Source organism: Motacilla alba, chromosome 14 (genome assembly GCF_015832195.1).
Source record: "Motacilla alba alba isolate MOTALB_02 chromosome 14, Motacilla_alba_V1.0_pri, whole genome shotgun sequence".
NCBI lineage: Eukaryota > Metazoa > Chordata > Aves > Passeriformes > Motacillidae > Motacilla > Motacilla alba.
Genome location: NC_052029.1, coordinates 14565782 through 14584686, shown reverse-complemented (window position 1 = coordinate 14584686; position 18905 = coordinate 14565782). Strand labels below are relative to the sequence as shown.

The 18905-nt window shown below is 54.0% G+C and overlaps 1 protein-coding gene across 2 annotated transcripts in view; it reads left to right on the top strand.

Annotated features, from left to right (window-relative positions):
* The window catches only part of CACNA1H (calcium voltage-gated channel subunit alpha1 H), a 156217-nt gene that overhangs the window by 72717 nt on the left and 64595 nt on the right, over positions 1–18905 (top strand). For both annotated transcript variants that reach the window (XM_038151115.1, XM_038151114.1), the window contains exons 8-10: positions 197–289; positions 2131–2908; positions 7586–8001. In XM_038151115.1, the coding sequence (XP_038007043.1) occupies positions 197–289; positions 2131–2908; positions 7586–8001 (1287 nt within the window). The remainder of the gene's footprint in view (positions 1–196; positions 290–2130; positions 2909–7585; positions 8002–18905) is intronic.

Below are 18905 nucleotides of genomic sequence, written 5' to 3'. Positions count from 1 at the left end.
GGTTTTAATTGTACCAGATTCCTGTAGGAACCTCAGGCCAGCCCTTTGGCCCCACTCCTTCTCTCTCAAACAAACTTGGGATGGATCCCAAGAGTTTCTGTGGAAGGACGGGTACCTGGCACAACGGGAAAATTGATATTTAACAACTTTTGGGGCGACTTTTGTCCTCACACTCTTTTTCTCTGTCTCCCTGTAGGTGATAACCCTGGAAGGATGGGTGGACATCATGTATTACGTGATGGATGCACACTCTTTTTACAATTTTATATATTTTATATTGCTTATCATAGTAAGTATGACTTGGCAGATTCTCCTGTTCCTTGTCCTTGGGGGGTGAAGTTGTTCCCTGTTTTTTTGGTTTTTTCCACAGGGAAGAACCAGGCAGGATTCAGGGTTTTCCCTCCCTTTTGCCCTCCCACTCTTGATCTTGTCACCTGGATGTGCCTGTGCCCAAAAATCCAGGTTTTTCCTCCTTTAACCTCCTCAGTGTGCCAGAGGGAGCCTCGTCCTTTTGGAGAGCCCTCAAACTCTTGAATTTCACCTGAAACCCTTTAAATTATAACAATTCACAGAGCAGCAGAGCACCTCTGAGAGCTCTCACATTCCTAAAAACAAAACATCACCCACTGGAGGTGCTGGGGTTGTCTCCAGAAGCTGCCAGTCCATCTCCACGAGGTTCTGGTTTTCCAAAGGCCACAACCTCCTCCAGGAAGTGGAAAATTGAAATATTTAAGGCAGGAGGGGAAGGTACCATGAAGATTTCAGGCAGGACATGGGATGGAAGTGTTTAAAAGTGATTTTGTGAATGGAAAGTCCTTCCAGGTAACCCTGTCCTTGTCAGGGTGGGTTTGGAGGCCTTGGGAAGTCCAACCAGTTGCCAGCAGCAGTGGGAAACCTGGATCAGAGCAGGGTGAGAGTGCCCTGGAGCTGTCAGGGATTCCTGAGCTGGAGCAATGGGCCATGAGCAGAGATTCATGCTCCACTCCACTGAGCTGCTCTCTCCAAGTGGATCCATGTGGAAAAGCCAGAAGGTGACTCCTGCCCAAGTCACTGGAGCTGGGAAAGGCACCTCTGCTGCTTCTGTGGCAGCATCCAGGCTGATACTACACTCCAGAGAGCAGCACCACAAACCATCTCCACACAGCTTCCCTGAGCATTCACCAGCCAATTCCAGGTTCAATCCATCCCTGCCCAGGGCTCTGCCCTGAGGTCACTCCCTTTTCACCCCTCAGGGCACCAATTCCCTGCTGGGAACATTGGACATTTCCCTCTGGCTGATTTAGGAACCCGAGTGGTGAAAAATCACTTTGTGGGCTCCACAGCTGAGGGGAGGATGCAGCTTTAGGTCGCATCACGTTCTCAACCTTGGGACTTGATTTTGAGAGCTTGGTGTCACCCAAGAACACATCAGCTCACCCAGAGACTGACTCAGCCCCTCGGGAGCACTGAGTGTCCTGGAGATGCTTTTCTGTGTCAGGGAGCCACAAGGTGACAGATCCGTGGGCCCTGACTGTACCCCCAAAATTATTTCACACTCTTTTGGGGTGTGAAAGGACTGAAGAAGAGAAGAGGGTGTTTCAAACCAGCACAAATTGGATTTGAAATCATCTTTCCCTGCAGGTTGGATTAATTTCAAGAAAAATTCTTCACTGGAAGAGTGATTGGGCACTGGAATGGTCTGCCCAGGCAGGGGGTGGAGTCGCCATCCCTGGATGTGTTTAACGAGACCAAGAGGGGAAAAGTGGCACTCGGGGCCATGGTTTGGTTGATGAGGAGGTGTTGGGCTGGACTCGATGATCCCAAAGGTCTTTTCCAGCCTGGCTCATCCTGTGACTCCGTGAATGTCCAAAGCCACCTTGTGCTGGGCGCTGTGTGTGTTTCCTACACCTGTGTTAGCAAATGTCCCTGCTTGGAGGAGAGGAGAGTGGAGAAGGCTGTTGCTAAAATGATTGATCCTGCTGCAGAGCAGGTTCAGCAGCTCAGGCGCAGGTTGACAGCACGTTTGGCGAGCAGCCCCTGGGATTTGGCACGTTTGGAAATCCCGGGAGTGCCGAGAACCGCGTGCGGTGGCGAGGAGCTCCCCTCGCTCCGCGCCACCCCTGCTGACTCCTTCCCCTGCTCTCCCCGCAGGTTGGCTCCTTCTTCATGATCAACCTGTGCCTGGTGGTGATCGCCACCCAGTTTTCGGAGACCAAGCAGCGGGAGAACCAGCTGATGCAGGAGCAGCGGGCGCGCTACCTGTCCAACGACAGCACCATCGCCAGCTTCTCGGAGCCGGGCAGCTGCTACGAGGAGCTGCTCAAGTACATCTGCCACATCTTCAGGAAGGTGAAGAGAAGGACCGTCCGCCTCTACAACAACTGGCAGAGCAAACGCCGGAAAAAAGTCAACCCCAACAGCGGCGGCGGCGGCGGGCAGAGCCAGCGGAGCAGGAGGAGAATCACCTCCATCCACCACCTGATCCACCACCACCACCACCACCACCACCACCACTACCACATCAGCAACGGGAGCCCGCGGGGGCCTCGCGCCAACCCCGAGATCTGCCAGCTGGAGCTGCAGGTGATGAAGCCAGGCCGGCAGCTGATGCTCCCGCCGCCCGCCTCGCCCGGGCCGCAGGGCCCCGCCGGGGCCGTGCACAGCATCTACCACGCCGACTGCCACGTGGAGGGGCCTCCCGGCGGCTGCAGGGCCACCAGCGGCCCCGTGGGCAGCAAACTGGCTGGGCTGGGCAGCCACGGCAGCATGAACTACCCCACCATCCTGCCCTCCCCCGGCGGCAGGGGCGGCTCGGCGGCCCTGCCCAAAGGGAAGAAGAACGGGAATTCTCCGGCGGCCGTGGGGAACAGCCCGGGGAGTTTGGGCCTGGATTCGTATGGGAAGCTGCAGCAGCTGGTGGGAGAGCATGGTAAGGGCAACCGCGCTGGGGTTTTTTAGGAGAAGGGCAAATGGCTCGAGAGTTGAGGTTTTAATGTGTGGTGCTGAGGGCTGGGATGGTTGGGAGTGTGCTGTGGGATGGGTAAATCCTTGGATTTACCATCATGGATGATCCAGGCCACTGCTGGAGGCCTCTTTGCTGCGGTTATAGAATCAGGGTTTGAGCTCTCGTGTGCTTCGTGATATCCTGGAGGTGCTCCCACTCTTCCCACCCAAACCCAGAGCTCTGCAGCGCCTGGGATCACACCTCCAGTGGATGCTGGAGCTCCAGCAGAGAACCCCCAGGGGCTGGGAGATGGTGTCTTGGAGAGGATGAGCAGGTGGAATCTGCAGGAGAAGCATAAGATAAAGCAAACTGAGACGTTTAAAACCGGCAGGCACCGAAAGAACTCGAACCAGACATTTCCAGTTCTGCTCCAATGGGCCTTGGAGCCTCTGAATCTCTTTTTGGCAAGGAGGAGCAGCGGTTTCAGTGCTCAGAGGACGTGTGGAGGGCAGGACAGGAGCAGAGCTGCACATCCCAGGCTTTCCCTGTGTGCAGAAGAAATGTGGAACTGAGTTTTCCTGCAGATTTGGGGCTCCGTTCAATCTGGGGAGCATTTTGGGGAGCTGTTCAGCGCCTCTGTCCCATCCTCTCTGCACAGATGCAGCCACCCCAGCACAGCCAGGGAGGTTTTATCTCCCCTCACACATAAATCACCCACTGGAGCAGTGATTACACGCAACACTTGGATTTCTATTTTATAAAATGTTTTTCCAGTCCTCGTGGCTGGAGCTAAAAGCTGCAAAATACTCTTAAGCCCTCCAACAGTGAAAAGTCACAAAGATCCAGCTTCTATGTTTTAATCTCTTTAAGCCAAACTCGTCATTTGGTTTTTTCAATGCCTGTGTTTTCCAAAACTGTTTATTTGCGTCTGCATGGACACAAATATTTACCCTGGTGATGGATGTGCTGAAAAATACCAAGCCTGGCTTGGGGGGGTGGTCACAGGAAAGCTTGCTTGACAGAGAGTTCGGGAGGCTTGCCTTTGTTAATTTTGTTGTTTTTAAGGACCACACAAAAGGGTAAAAGTGGATTGTTTATAGAAACTGCCTCGGGCAGACGCTTCCGAACGCTCGGGAGCTTGGCACGGGGGGCAAGGTTACTGCCAACAGTTCTGTTGTTCAGCAAGGACTTTTTATAAATCACTGCTTCATCGTTAGCTGTGCCAATTAATGAAGGTTTTTAGGAGAATGTGTTTTTACCTTGAGATAAAAACCCAGGCTCTGCAGAAGGCTGGAATTTGGGAAGGAAAGGAGCAGGAGAAATGTTGAAGTCAGAGTTTGGATCCTCCTGCTTGCTGCTGGGGTCCTTTTTAGGAGAAGAAAGGCCCAAATCTCAGTCCCAACTGTGACATCCCCGAGCCAACTCAGTGATTTAGGAGATTTTCCTGCAGCCTGGGGTGGTTCTTTGAAAGCTGGGATTAGATTGAGTTGTCATTAATAATGCAATTACAGTGTCCTCTTTCCACAGAGGGATTTCAGCCCAGAGGATGCCAAAATGCTTTAAACAAATCTCCTGGAATTGTTTTGTCTCTTTTCTAGAAGTGTGCTCACAGCTGGGAAGGGCTGGGAGGTGGGGAGAGGCTGCTCATCCATCCCCTGAGGGAAACGGGCTGGGGAGGGATTCGGGGCAGATCTGGAGACCCTGTGAGTGCCCAGCTCTTCCCTTCCATGGATCTGCCTCTTTCCAGGCCCCTCTTCCCACTCAGCCACTCCTGCAGGGCTGAGTCAGGGTCAGTCCTGCACCAGGGGTGCTGGATGTGACTTCCAGGGGTGCTGGATGTGACATCCAGGCTTCGGGATGATCTTTAAGTGCCAGGGTGGAGCTCTGCCAGGCACAGCCCCCAATTCCCATTTCTCCATCCCTAAAAACCAGCAAAGGAGCCATGAGCACGAATCCCAAGCTCTCCCAACCCTCCCTCAGCCTTTTTTGAGGGCACAAAGAGCCTTTCATTCTCTCTCTCTTCTCCCAAGCCAACCAGCAGAGCGTGTTCAGTGCAAGGCTTGTGCAGGGAGAGCACAGAAGTGCTAACTGAGAGCTTTGAGGAGCAGCAACAGCCCGGGCTCTCGCAGCCCCAGCTGGAGGCCAGGTTGGTGTCTGCTGGGAAGGATGCAGTGGTGGGAGAGAGCATTCTCCTGCCTCTTTTGTTGTGGATTTGAAGAGCTCCGAGTACAGCCTGTTCCCCGTGTTCCCGTGCCCTGCAATGCTGGAGGTTATTTTAGCAGGCAGCCAAGGAGACTCTGGTATTTTGAAGACATCTGCGGCGCCAGGGCTTTTCATATCATTTTTAACACTTTGATAGCATTAAAAGCCATCTGGCAAACCCCCTCCCTGTGCTGCTCCCGGGGCTGGGCTGAGCCTTCCCCCCCTTGGCTCAGTCCTGAGCAGGAGCACCGTGCAAGGGGCAAAACATTCCCCATCCTGGTGGTGGCTGTGACGCAATGCCCAGGAGCCAGGCCCGTCCTCCAAGGCCCTTCTGAAGGCCACTGATACCCACGTGACATTCAGGCAAGGAAAATGTGTTTTGACTCTTGTCACATCCCGCTTTTCCAGCGAAGGGATGCGTTGGCTTGGTTTGGAGCCGGGGCTGGGATCAGCATTGCTGCTGGGTGAGCTCCAAGCTCCAGGGCTCAGAGCCAGGAGCAGCCACTGCTTTTAGCCTGGGCTCCCCAAAACTGATCCCAGTGGTCGCCATCCCACCTCCAGACAGGGACCACGTGGATGTGGCGCTTATGGATATGGTTTCATGGACTTAGAGGTGAGCTTAGAGGTCTTTTCCATGGTTCTGTGAGAGGGGAAAATTGTGCCTTTGCCTCATGTCCCTGAATCTCAAGGAATTGGTGCTTAAACGGAATTCTGTGGGAAGGATCCTGTGCTCATGCCATTAATAACTGGTTGCTAAATATAAGGAGACTGAGAATAAGGTTCCTAAATATGAGGAAACTTAAGGACTGGATTCCTAAATATGAGGAAATAAAATCTGGGTGCCATTCCACCCAAATCATCCCAGTTACTCTTGTCCCTGTCCTTCCATTCCCTGGCTCCAGGACAACCAGCATTTCTCCTCACACCACAAAACACGTGTTTGATTTTAGATCCCCCTGAATGCTCAGCCCTGTGCCTCAGGCAGCGAATCCACCTGAGCTTTATTAAAGGCTGAAGGAGACTGAGGGGACTCGGTGACTCTCGGAGCTGTGATCCGAGCAGCCACCTCTGGTCCCTTCTCCCTCTCCCTCCTCATTAGGAATTAAACGGCAGAGGTGGCTAAATTGGGTGGAACAGCTTGATAGCGCTCAGAGCTCGTTAACGATGGGAGCTGCTCAGGGATAATCAGGAGTAATGGAAAGGGAGGGATGGCACCGTCACTCTTCCCTCAGCCCAGGACACAAAATGAGGGCCACACTCCATGGAGAGCCCATGGAGGGGGTAGAAGGTGCGAAAAGGGACCAAGAGGGGAAAATGAGGCAACCACCAGAGCTGCTTGGGAGGATAGAGGGATGGAAGGCTTTTTTAGGGTCTGGAGAATAATTCCTGTGAGGAGCACCTGTGGTGGCTCAGCCTGGAGAAGAGGAGGCTTGGGGGGACCTTGTGGCTCTGCACAACTCCCTGACAGGAGGGGACAGCCAGGGGGGTCGGGCTCTGCTCCCAGGGGACAACAGGACAAGGGGGGATGACCTCACGTTGGCACGTGGTGGCTCCCAGTGTGTGGTGGCTCTTGGTCCGTGGTGGCTTTTCGTGCACAATGTCTCCTGACACTCGGTGGCTCTTGGCTGCCCACGGTGGCTCTTGGTGCACGATGGCTCTCAGTGGTGTCTTGCAGTGGCTCATGGCCCATGGTGGCTCTCAGTGTCTGGTGGCTCTCGGTGGTGTCTCATGGTGGCTCTCAGTGCATGGTGGCTCTCAGCAGTGTCTCACAGTGTGTGGTGGCACTCAGCGGTGGCTCTCGGTGCATGGTGGCTCTCGGTGGCTCTCAGCAGTGTCTCATGGTGGCTCTCAGTGGTGGCTCTCAGTGTCTGGTGGCTCTCAGCAGTGTCTCAAGGTGGATCTCAGTGTCTCATGGTGGCTCTCAGTGGTGGCTCTCAGTGTCTGGTGGCTCTCAGCAGTGTCTCATGGTGGATCTCAGTGTCTCATGGTGGCTCTCAGTGGTGTCTTACAGTGGCTCTCAGTGTCTGGTGGCTCTCAGCAGTGTCTCAGTGTCTCACGGTGGCTCTCAGTGGTGGCTCTCAGTATCTGGTGGCTCTCAGCAGTGTCTGACGGTGGCTCTCGGTGCATGGTGGCTCTCAGTGTCTGGTGGCTCTCAGCTCGGTGTCTCACGGTGGCCCTTGGTGCATGGTGGCTCTCAGTGATGCCTTGCAGTGGCTCTCAGTGCATGGTGGCATTCAGTGTCTGGTGGCTCCCAGCAGTGTCTCATGGTGTCTCTCAGTGGTGTCTCTCAGTGGTGTCTCTCAGTGGTGGCTCTCAGCAGTGTCTCTCGGTGTCTCTCAGTGTGTCAAGGTGGCTCTCAGTGGATGGTGGCTCTCAGTGGTGCCTCTCAGTGCCTCTCAGTGGTGTCTCCCAGTGCCTCTCGGTGTCTCTCGGTGTCTCACGGTGCCCTTGTCCCCGCAGGTCTCCGCCGGACACCCAGCCGGCTGTCGGGGCTGAGCGCGGCCGGGGCCCTGCCCAGCCCTGGTGGCCCTGGGCTGAGCTGCGAGCTGCAGGACTGTCCCTTCTGTGCCAGCCTCCTGGACGACCCCGAGTTCGCCCTCAGCGACTCCGACAGCAACGGCGACTCCGACAGCAACGGCGTCTACGAGTTCACGCAGGACCTGCGGCACGGGGACCACCGGGACCAGCTCCAGCAGCAGCGGGGCAGGAGGAGGAGGAAGAAGAAGAAGGCCAAGGAGAGGAACAAGGTGATGAAGCTCTGGAAGGCGTTCGGCACCAAACTCAAGAGGATCGTGGAGAGCAAATACTTCAACCGCGGGATCATGATCGCCATCCTCATCAACACCCTCAGCATGGGCATCGAGTACCACGAGCAGGTGAGTGGCCTCAGGGGCTCCTCGGGGTTTGGGTGCTCCTGGAGGGGTGGCTTGGGGTGGCTCTAAAGCAATGTCAGCAGGAATGAGGATTTTTGTGGCTGGAAATGGGGCTGAAGATGATCCCGTGAGGAGCAGGAGAAGCCTTTGGGGTGTGGGACACCTGGAAGTGCTGCTGGGGTGTGCAGAGCTGAAATGTGTGTGTTGGATGTGTCTGCTCAGAGCCTGGCTGCTCGTTGGCTGGGAATTATTCATATGAGCAGGAATTTTTGTAGTGGAAATACCTTTGGTCTGATGGTCGTGCTGGAGATAACCCAGGCAGAAATTTCTTCTTTGATCTGAACCTTCAAATAAGACTTAAACTATCAGGCAATACTAAAAGCAACAAAGAAAAAGAAATTAGGGTGTCCCTGAAGGCTCCAAAGCCTTTAATTTGCTCTCACAGGGCGTGAATGGGACGTTATTGAAGTGTTTGGAGGGAGGGAAGAGGAATGGTGCCGCTCTTCCCAGTGCTGGGATGGCAGGAAGCGGAGCTGGAGCTGGAGCCAGCCTGGGACTGGAGGGGCTGTGCCATGGGACAGGGAGCTGAGACAGGAGAGCATCTCCACTTGGTCACCCTGGCAAAGTTCTGTTCTTTTGGGCTTTTCTTGCTTGGAAAAAATGGGGATTTTCCACTGTTTAGTCAAGGCGTGCTCGGGAATTTCTCGTGTCACCTCTGTGTCAGGTGCAGGAAATGCATCCCAACCAGGCCAGGATCTGTTTTTCTGGGATCAAAGGCATCCAGTGCTTCTCCAAAACCTTCCCTGCAGGGTCATGACCAGGTCAGGGTTATTTTTAAGGCTGCTCCTCCTCTCTTCCATGGTCTGTCTGTTTGGGAATGAGGAGGAAAGGCAGAGCAGCATAATCCACCCAAAGGCAGGACAAGAGAGAGGCTCTGCAGCTCATTCTCCATCATTTCCCAGGATTAAGCACTGCTCAGGACCATGACAAAAAACCCTCTGGAGTGCTGTTACTTCATTTTCTCTCCACTCCTGTGCTTTAACCTCCTGTATTTTAGGCTAAGACTTATTTTCTTTCCAAAAAAAAAATACAAAACCAGGACTCAGCTAAAACAACCTCAGCCATGCAACGACAAATCAGAATTACAGCAAAGTGTCCAAATCCAGCAGAGATTGAGCTGTCCCTGTCAGCTCCCTGTTGAATCCTGCTTCCTTGTTCCACAAGAAGTTCTAAAATTGGGAAATACACCTTGTCAGTGCCTTCTGAATAGGCCATTCATCCCTCATTTCTGCATGGATACTCTTTTGTCAGGTGGATACAGCTTTGTCAGCCCTTGGATTTTGCCGTGATGGGAGCTTGGGGAAAACCTGAGGCAGGCAGCAGGAGAAAATCCAGGATCACATGGAGTGTGTCCCCAATCAGTCCCATAAAAGCGAGCTGGGATAATTACAGCCTTGCTGCTAACAAAGGAGAGCTGTAGCTGGCTGGCTTTTATTGGATTTTACCTTGTAAAAGCTTGGCTTTAGGGCATCTCAAAGCCAATGGCAATAAAGATTCCGAAGCTTTTTGGCTGCGGAGTGACAGATTCCTGCCAGCTCTGCTCACAGGCATGCCCAATGAAAAGGGAGGAAAATGGAAGTGAAACCTGGAAAAGTTCTCCCACGTGCCTGGGACACTGGGATAATGAGGCGTGGAGTGTCAGAGCCTAACTTGGTGACACCTCACCTCTCCTCCCAACGGTGTCCCAGGGGCTGAGAGACTGTCCAAATCCAACAGGAAACTGCTCTGGATTTTGGCACAAAACTCCGTGGCTTCTGTGGGGGGATTTGGGAGCCCCCCTCGTGTGAGAATTGGCTGCAAGGCTTGGGCTGGGGCTGGTTCGTGGGGAGAGCAGGAGGAGGTGTCTGGGCAAAGTGTCCCAGAGCCACAGCGTGGTGTTGGGGTGGAAGGAGGGGGAATGGCTCCCTTTGGGGTCATGAGCCCAACAGGAAAAACAGTGGGATCACAGCTTGCTGGGTGCTGCCAGAGTATTCCAGGTGGGAAGTTCTGAGCCTCTCCAGGCCATAACCAGGTGTGGGTGTTGCCATTGTTGTCTTCTCCATCCTGCCAAATCCAGAGGCCATTCCCCAAGTTAAAAGGATTTAGGAGCTGCTCTGTGGCTCTCCTCTGTTTCCCTTGCTCCCGCCAAGCTGTTCCGTGTTACTCCAACAGCAGTTTTTAGGGAATCCAGGGAAGCCTGTGCTCTGCTGGTGGCAGCGTGGGAAGGGCTCTGCTGGATCCCTGCAAAACACAACCACAGAATCCCGGAATGGTTTGGAATTTTAAAGTTCTTTGCCATGGGCAGGGACACCTTTCACTGTCCCAGGCTGCTCCCTCTCCAACATGGCCTTGGACACATCCAGGGATGGGACTTCCACAACTTCTCTAGGAAACCTGTCCCACCAACACTTCCCACCATTCATTCAGAGTGAAACACCTTCAGCAGCTTCTCTGCTCTCGACTTTCACCACTTTTTTTAGGCCGTTGTCTGGTTGGATCAAACTGCAAACAAACCAGAGCAGCAGCCCCAGGGAAGCCCATCCCAAACTCAGTGTCCATGGGGAAATGCCCAATCCCTTTTATAAAATTTACTCATGGATTTTTGCCTTTCCCCCCCCCCCCAAATTCTCCGTAGTCCCCAGTGGCTTTGCAGGTAGATGGACACAGAAAATCGATTTTTATCGGAGCTGATCAGAGCCAAAGCCTCAGCGCTGTGAGTGTGGGAAGGGTGAGGGCTTCTGAGGGGAGATGGAGCCGGGCTGGTCCTGCTGCTGTTCCTCCTCTCACCCTGGGACGCGGCAGAGCTCTGCAGAGAAGTCTCACGGAGCCCTCTTGAGGCAGTGGAGCATCATTGTCCAGCTCTGCTGGATCAGGGAATCGTGGCTGGAAGTGCCAGGCTGGAGGCAAAACCCACCGGGTTCCTGGGACTTCTCTGTCTTTGGAATCGCAGAACATCCTGAGTTGGGAGGGACCCACAGGGACCATCCAGCCCAACAATCCCACCCTGTGCCTGGGAGTGGTGTCCAAACCCTCCTGGAGCTGTGGCAGCCTCGGGGTTGTGCCCATTCCCTGGGGAGCCTGGGCACTGCCCAGCACCCTCTGGGGGAAGAACCTTTCCCTAAAATCCAGCCTAACCCTACTGTGGGACAACTCCATCCCATTCCCTGGATCGTGTCCCTGTCAGAGGGAGCAGAGATCAGGAGAGCTGGGGTTGTACTGCCACCAGACAAAGAGAGCCCTGGCCACACCCAAAGCCCCTCAGGACTTCAGGCTGTGTTTTTATGGGAATGTGAAATTCCCACCTGGCTGCTCACCAGACTGCTCTTGGCTAAATGGCACCACCCCCTTTAGAGCACAGAGCTTGGGTGGAGTCGTGGAGCCATGGGATGGTTTGGGTTGGAAGGGACTTGAAACATCATCATCTCATTGCCCCCCGCCATGGCAGGGACACCTTCCACCATCCCAGTGTGCTCCAAACCTCATCCAGCCTGGCCTTGGACGATCCAGGGGCTGCCACAGCTGCTCTGGGCATCTGTGCCAGGGCCTGCCCAGGGGAGAATCTCTCCCTAACACGTGTTCCAAACCATTTTTCCAAACCATTGTTCCAAACCCTCCAGGGGATCCTGCCCTGTGACAGCTCCTGGGGAAGGTGAGGAGACGCCAGAACTGCTGAGCAGAGCTTTTCTCAGGGCAGCACAGCCCCTTGGTGGCAGGAGATCAGGGCAGCTGCTGATGGGAAGTGTTTCCTTGGCAATCCAGGCGTTGGGAGCAGTCAGATCCTGCCTGGGACATCCGCAGGGTTCAGGGCCAGCTCCACCTGGGACATGGCTGGGAGCTCAGAGGTGCCAGGGTGCTGTTCATTAGCAGCAGCACAGCTTGGATTTCAAAGGTTAATTGCCTGCTGTGGAGCTCTCCCTGTTTTTTTGGTTTTTTTCCTCCTCCAGTGCTGTGTTTATTCATTTATTTTTTATTTATTTCTCTATTAATTCATTAATCCGTCCATCCCCAGCACAAGGAGCGCTCCCGCGGATGAGGAGAGCCAAGTACAAAGGGGGAAGCAATCCTTGCATTAATCTTCCAGGCCATTTCAGAACATTGGATGAGTTTTGTTCTGCATTCATTGCAGCTGACAGCTCTCCAGAGGATCTGAGGATGTGCCACGGCACTGCAGCACTGAGCAGGGCACTCCAAAGGCACCACCTTTGGGCTGCTGGGCTGGGATACCTGGCACAGGGATCCTATCCCAGGATGTTTCCGAGTGGAAAACAGATTCCTTTTTGCCCCAGAGCCAGCATCGCCGAGTGCTCTGAGGAAATAATTGCTGCTCCTTCAGCCTGCCTCGATCCCCAGCTCTGGGATTGTCCAGGAGAAGGACAGAGCACCTCATTTGCCCAGGAGAGGTGCTGGTGTTATCCCTGCAGAGGGAAATGATCCACGAGCCCCCCACTCAGCTTCCCAGAAGAATTCACTGAAGGAGCTGTTGATACTTGTAATGATTCCACATAAAAAGCTCCATTTACATCAAATGGCACTAGAAACGTTATTTTATATTCTCTCCTCAGCAGAGAAGTACAAATTAGTATTTGTTCCGAGCTATTGCTGTTCAAAGAGCTTTTAATTGCTTTTCTGATCCCTCATCCATGGCGTGTTTCTTTGGGAGCAGCTGCCTTTGGAGCAGGAGCTGACCTTGAGGTGCACCCAGTGGTCCGTGGCTTGTCAGAGTGAGAGGAGTGTTGGTTTTGAGTAGAACATTTTATTATTCTGGAGTAAGAAGTCATTCTGTGTGATTGAAGGTAGCGCTCGCTTCAGCAGTGACGTCCTGTTTTAGCGTTTGTCAATTTTGGCCTGAAAAATTGGTTTGGCATGGAAAGCTCAGCACTTACTCAGAAAGCAGAGCAGGATTTTTCAGCAGTGTTTGAAGCAAATTGCTGAGATTCCTTTTGAGTTGTGAGTCAATAAAATACTACCCTGAGCTGAGGTTCACGCTTTCAGCCGGCAAAACTTGTTCTCTCTTCCAGATTTTTGCAGGATCCAATTTTCAGGACTCACACACTGGCAGGATTTGAGGAAAACTGATTCCCCCAGCCCCAGGCTGGGATGTGAAAATTCAGCCCAGTGCATTTGTGGCTGTTGTAGGAATGGTGTGAGACTCAGGAGTGCTTCGGGTTGTGTTTGGGCTGTGCCAGCTCATTCTGAGCTCTCCCTTCCCTGCTCCCTCTCATCCCCTCAGAGAGAGGACAGCTCTCCCCAAGCCTTGGATCACTGGAGAACACATCAGTGATGGAAATTCAGCTTTTTCCACATCCTTGGTTCTGTCTCCACCTCAGGGAAGGGCTTTTCCTGGGGAACTTTGGGAAGAAAGGGATGTTTTCCATCTCTAGTGCCCCAAGATGTTTTCATTGCACATCCAGGCCCTCCTGCTGTCAGGTCAGCACCGGGTTGGGGATCCCCCCTGATCAGAGCCAGCAGCAGCTCCCACGTGGAGATTCCCACCGGGAAGGTGTCATTGTCACCTCAGAGGGAATCAGGGATCAGAGGCAGGGCAGCAGGAAGTGGTGGCAGGGAAAATCCAGGTGTCCTGGCTCGCTGCTGGATCATGGTCATGGATAAACCACGGCCTTCCACACAGAGCCTCCTCTCTCCCCCTTTTCTCCAATTTGAGGGCTCCTCCCCTGCTCTGTTTTCCTTCTCTTGGGATATTTTTTTTTACTATATAAGGGAAAGAGATCCCAGAGATCCTTCCCTTCCTGGGCCTTGGAGCAGACAGGAGCAGCACCTCAGCAGGGCAGGGCTGAGGTCACAACTCACCCCAGGGCAGACACCCGGGGCAGAGCCAGGGCAGGAGGGGCTTTGCTTCCTCTGGATGTGCTCATCAGCCACGGGAATATCCCCAAGCTCCCTGAGGAACTGCAGGCCCCTTTCCCAGTGCTTGCTTCCCCTCACTTGTGCCATTAGTTGTTCTCTCTGGTGAGGGGTCGGGATAGAAGGTGACAGTGGCAGGCAGGTGACAGTGCCAGCTTTCCCTGCTGCCTGCAAAGTGGGGGTGTGCTCAGTCCCACGGGACCCCCCAGATGTGTTTTTTTTCCCGTCTGGATCCATCCCCAGTGCCCTGATCCCACACAACCCCACTCCAGAGCCCGGGGTGGCACGGGGCTGGCAGCTGGCGGCTGCAGCCAGGACGTTTGAGTTTCAGCTGGCAGGTAAAATAAACCCAGCAGGATCCAGCCCCCAGAGTGCTCCTGGCAGCTGCATTCCATCAGGAATGTGTGGAAGCCCCAGCCAGGCCCTGGTGCTGGGACAGTGGCTCTGATGTGCCCCAGGCCGGGCAGGGCTGGCACCGTGTGGCCGCTTTGGGACACGGGCGTGGAGTGACTTCCACACCACAGAGGGGCTTTTGTTGGCTCTGGGCCTTCCCCTGCCAGCCAGATCCCTGGTTTCCATCTGGGACTGGCTTTGGGAGAGGAGGGTGAGGGTGGCTTTGAGCAGGGGAGCAAACCCGTGTTCCCCAGGCAGCCCCTCGGTGACAAAGGACAAGTTCCAGGCACAGCTCCGGGGTCTGCCCGGTGCCAGCTGTGATCAGGGACCCCAGAGATGTCACAGCGCCCCAGCCAGGCCCCTCCAGCAGCTCCCATCCTCCCGGGAGGCTCTGGGAAAAGCAGGGACAAAAGCAGGGGGAGCAAGAGGGGATTGTGAAAGGCTGGGGCAGGAAAACTTCGGCACCTTGGGAAGCAAGGAGTGGCTTGGGGTGACACAGGAGGGATGGAGCTGCTGGAACACCATCAGCTCAGGATGCTTCTGCATCCATCTTGTGTTTGCTGGGGTTTTTTTTGTTCCCTGAGACCAGGATTGCAATGTGCTCTGTGCCAGGTGGGATTTTAGGAAATGTTTCCTCACTGGAAGGGAGGTTAAACACTGGAAGGGGCTGCCCAGGGCAGTGGTGGGGTCACCATCCCTGGAAATGATGGAAAAATCAGTGGATGTGGCATTTCATGGTGTGGGTTAGGGGTGTTTGATGACCTTGGAAGTCTTTTCCAATTTTAGTGACTGAGTTATTGCAAGGAATGATAAGATTGGGAATGGGAACAGAGCCTTGCACCTCTAAAGGAGATTAAACTGGGAAAAACCTTGGGGAGGCACGGAAGGAGCAGCCAGGTGTGGATTAAAGATGCTCAGGGGGACAATGCAGCTCCTTTCCCCACTGCTGCCAGCCCAGCTGGGGATTCTCCTCAGCTTTCAACCAGGGACAGTGAGATCTCCCAGAATTATGAATGAAGTGAAAATGTCACCTTGCAACTCCTTCTGGGCTTTGTGTTCCGGGATGGGGATGCTTTTTTAGGAGTGGGGTGGAAAGCTGATGTGAGAGGAGCGAGACTCTTGGAAATGAGGGAGCTTTGGCATCCCTGCTCGCATTCTTTTTCCAGCTCTATTTTTGTTTGCACTGTCTGGTTTACAGCCCTAAAGACAGCCTGGCTCCCAATTTGGGAAAAACACAGTGCACAGCCCTCGGAGCATCGGTGGCAAAGCTTTTTTAGAGCGGGGAGGATGGGCCAGGAGACCACTTTCCCAGGAGTTTTCTCTCCTGCCTGATCCCTGTCCAGATGAATTGCTCCTCTCTCCCTGTCCTTGTCCTCTCCTTGTCCCACACGCAGACCAATCTGAAAGTTGGGACTGTAGTAAAACAGAGAAAGCAACATTTAAAAAAAAAAGGGGAAAAAAAAGGAGTTAATTTTATATGCTCCAGAGGGAATTGGCTTTGCTGCAGACAGATGGATCCTGTAATTCCCTGTCTCTCGACATGACTATACATGGATTGCTTCATTCCTTTGGGTTGGGGTGGGATGGGAGGCCAGGGGGTGCTGGCAGCTCCCAGAGCTGCACCTGGAGCAGAGCTGGGATCAGGGGCACAAATCCCTGCCTCTCTGTTCCCCAGGCACATCAGGCAGGAATTTCCCAGCTCTGAGCTGCCTCAAACCCGATCAATAAACGGGAATAAATGAAACCTCTGGGGAGAAAAGAGGATATGGGAGAGAATCAGCATTTCCCTTTCATTCCTGAGGGGTTCAGGGGCACAACATCCACCCTGAGGGCATCGTTTGGCCCGGTCGCTGCTGCTGGGAGGACAAAGAGTTGAAAGTCGTTTGCGGAGATGATTTTGGGCCAGAGAACGGCGTGGGTTGCTGGGCAATTATCTCCCCCCAGTGACCTGTGTGCTGCAGAGCCCTCCCGGTGCTGGAGCTCCGGGAGCTGCCAGGAGCACAGATCAGCAGCTCGGGTGGCTCTGGAGCAGCTCCTGATGTGCTGCTGCCAGGTCCCAGCGCTGTGTGTGCCAGGGGGGCTCAGCTGCAGAGGGGGCACAGCCAGAAACCCCAGTTTGTGCCTCTGGAAGCATCGGAGCCAGAGGTGATGCAGGGAACAACTCATCGCCCCCAAAAACACTTCTGAAAGATACCTAAAAGGCTGTTCCCATTTCTCTGCTGGTCTCCCTGGCTGCGTCCCCCCTTTCCAGGCTGGAAGGATGGGATTCGCATCCCTGCCAGGCTCCCAGCACACACAGGCACCCCTGAGCAGCAGGAATCACTCCCTGGCTGCAGTGGGGAGGGGGTTGATGGCTGGGGGATGTTCCTCAGCTCCTTCCTTTCCCAAGAGCAGCTTTTCCCTGTTCCTGAGGCTGAGTTGAACCTGGGGAGGGTGATGGACAGGCAGGCTCAGACTCCAGACAGGTAATGAGGGAAGGAAACCATGCCGTGCATGTTTCCCACCTGACTTGCACAAGTCCTTTTGTATTTCAGAAATTATTTTAAAGCTGTGGATTTCCTCCCACTCCTTTTTTTTTTTTTCTTTTTTTTTTCCCCTCCTTCTTGCTCGTCAGGGTGTAACAGCAGAGGGTTTCATCCATATTTGATTTTTTAACTCTGACAGGAAACCTGAGTGCTGGATTTATGGCTGCAGCTGTCACTCCTCTGCAAACAGGCAGGGAAATGAAGGTTAACAAGTTTGGGCTCAGGGGAAAGCTTGTAAAACAGCCCTGCAGAAGACTTTGTGTCATCACAGCCGCCTGAAGAACAGATCCTTGCCGAGCTTCTCCAGCCCAGGGTTATTTATCATCATCTGCAGTGAATATTTTTCTAATTGTGTATCTTAGCTGGAAACTCTCGAAACCCCAAATTGAATTCTTTTCCCTTGTTTGATGGGGAGGGGAAATGCAGGCTGGGGAGCCTGGGGGACTGGTTGGATGGTTAAAAAAATCAGAGTGGCACTGGGCAGGCTGGCTGCAGCCATGTGCTCAAATCCCAGGGGTGAGCGCTCACCAGGAGGCACAGGATGCTCCAGAACATTTCTGCTGTGCTCTCCAGACGTCCCAATTCCTGTGGCTGAAGGCAGGGATGCTCTGCCCAGTGTCCCCTGCCACGCTGGCACTGTCCCTTTGTGCTTCCTCACTCCTGTGGCTGAAGTGTGAAGTCCTCCTGGCTGGGTGGTTTTAAGGGAGGTTTGCTGAAACGAGACAAAATAGCTCCTGGCTTTTGTTTAAACGAGGAATTTGGCCTGGAAAATATCAAATCTGCTGGGGAATGGTGTGCTTGGAGTAGAAGGACGTGTTAGAACATGTGGCTGTGTGTCTTTAGGGTCACTGCACTCTGCTTTGAGCTCTGTGTGGCTCCAGGGAGTTGTGTCAACAGGATGTGAAGTTTTGGCCGTGTCCGTGGACTCTTCTGTGCCTCAGTCAGCCTGGAGAGGAGGAGCTGAGGGGAAACTCCTCGGGATCTGCAGCTCCTGGGACCAGGGAACGGCTGGAGCTGTGCCAGGGAGGGTCAGGTTGGATTTTAGGGAAAGGTTCTTCCCCCAGAGGGTGCTGGCACTGCCCAGGCTCCCTAGGGAATGGGCACAGCCCCGAGGCTGCCAGAGCTCCAGGAGGGTTTGGACAGCACTCCAGGGATGCCCAGGGTGGGGGTGTTGGGGTGTCTGTGCAGGGCTGGATGGTCCCTGTGGGTCCTTCCCAACCAGGACAGGCTATAATTCCACAATTCTGTTTTGGGAGCCAAACTGGAGCCTGTTCCCTGCAGCTCAGGGGCAGCAGGTGCCCAGTCCCCTCCTCGCTCCTCTCTCCCTGCCTTTGCTGCTCTCCCAAACTTCTGTCCTGCCCAGCTCTGCACCCCAAATGTGCCTTTGGGGTTTTTTTAGCATCCCCATAGAAACCACTTCGGGGTTGTGGAGTGCAGGGCCTGGATTTGAACAGGAACTCGAGGAATGCTTCAGGGGGATCGCAGGAGTCGCTCCAACCAGGAAAGTTGGGAGAGGAAGCAGCGGGAGCTCTCAAAGGCAGAGCTGCAACAATTTCCTGCCATGTGAGCTCAGGATGAGGCTTTGATGGTTTATCTGGAGGTGGTTTGGAGGGAGATGCGCTCGGTTCTGACTCTCCCACAGAAATCTGGATGAACTCCTCACCTGGGAGGAAATGCAAAGCTGCTCTTTGATGCGCCAGCCACTCCTGCACCCTGTTAACACATCTGTCTCTCAGCGTGACCTCTCTTAAAGGCTTTAAACGCTGATAGATTAATTTGCTTTTGATGTCTGGGCTAATGAAGGGCTGGGTCTCCTCTGCTTCGTTTTCTAGCTGGTGGATTGAGGCTCAGGAGCAGCCAGGATTGGAGCTGGGCTTGGTTTGCAGCTGACCGAGGGACAGGTTAATTCAGGATGAACTGAGGATGCTTCCCCGGCTCTGCGCAACCACCTGAGGCAACTCCTGGCTGGGGCTGAGCTCCAATAAAAGCCACCATCAGGCAGGGAAGGAGGAAATTCCGTGCTGTGCTCAGCTGTGCAGAGGTCAGGGTGCTTCAGCAGCACCAGCAGCCCGTGGTCACCAAGGCAAT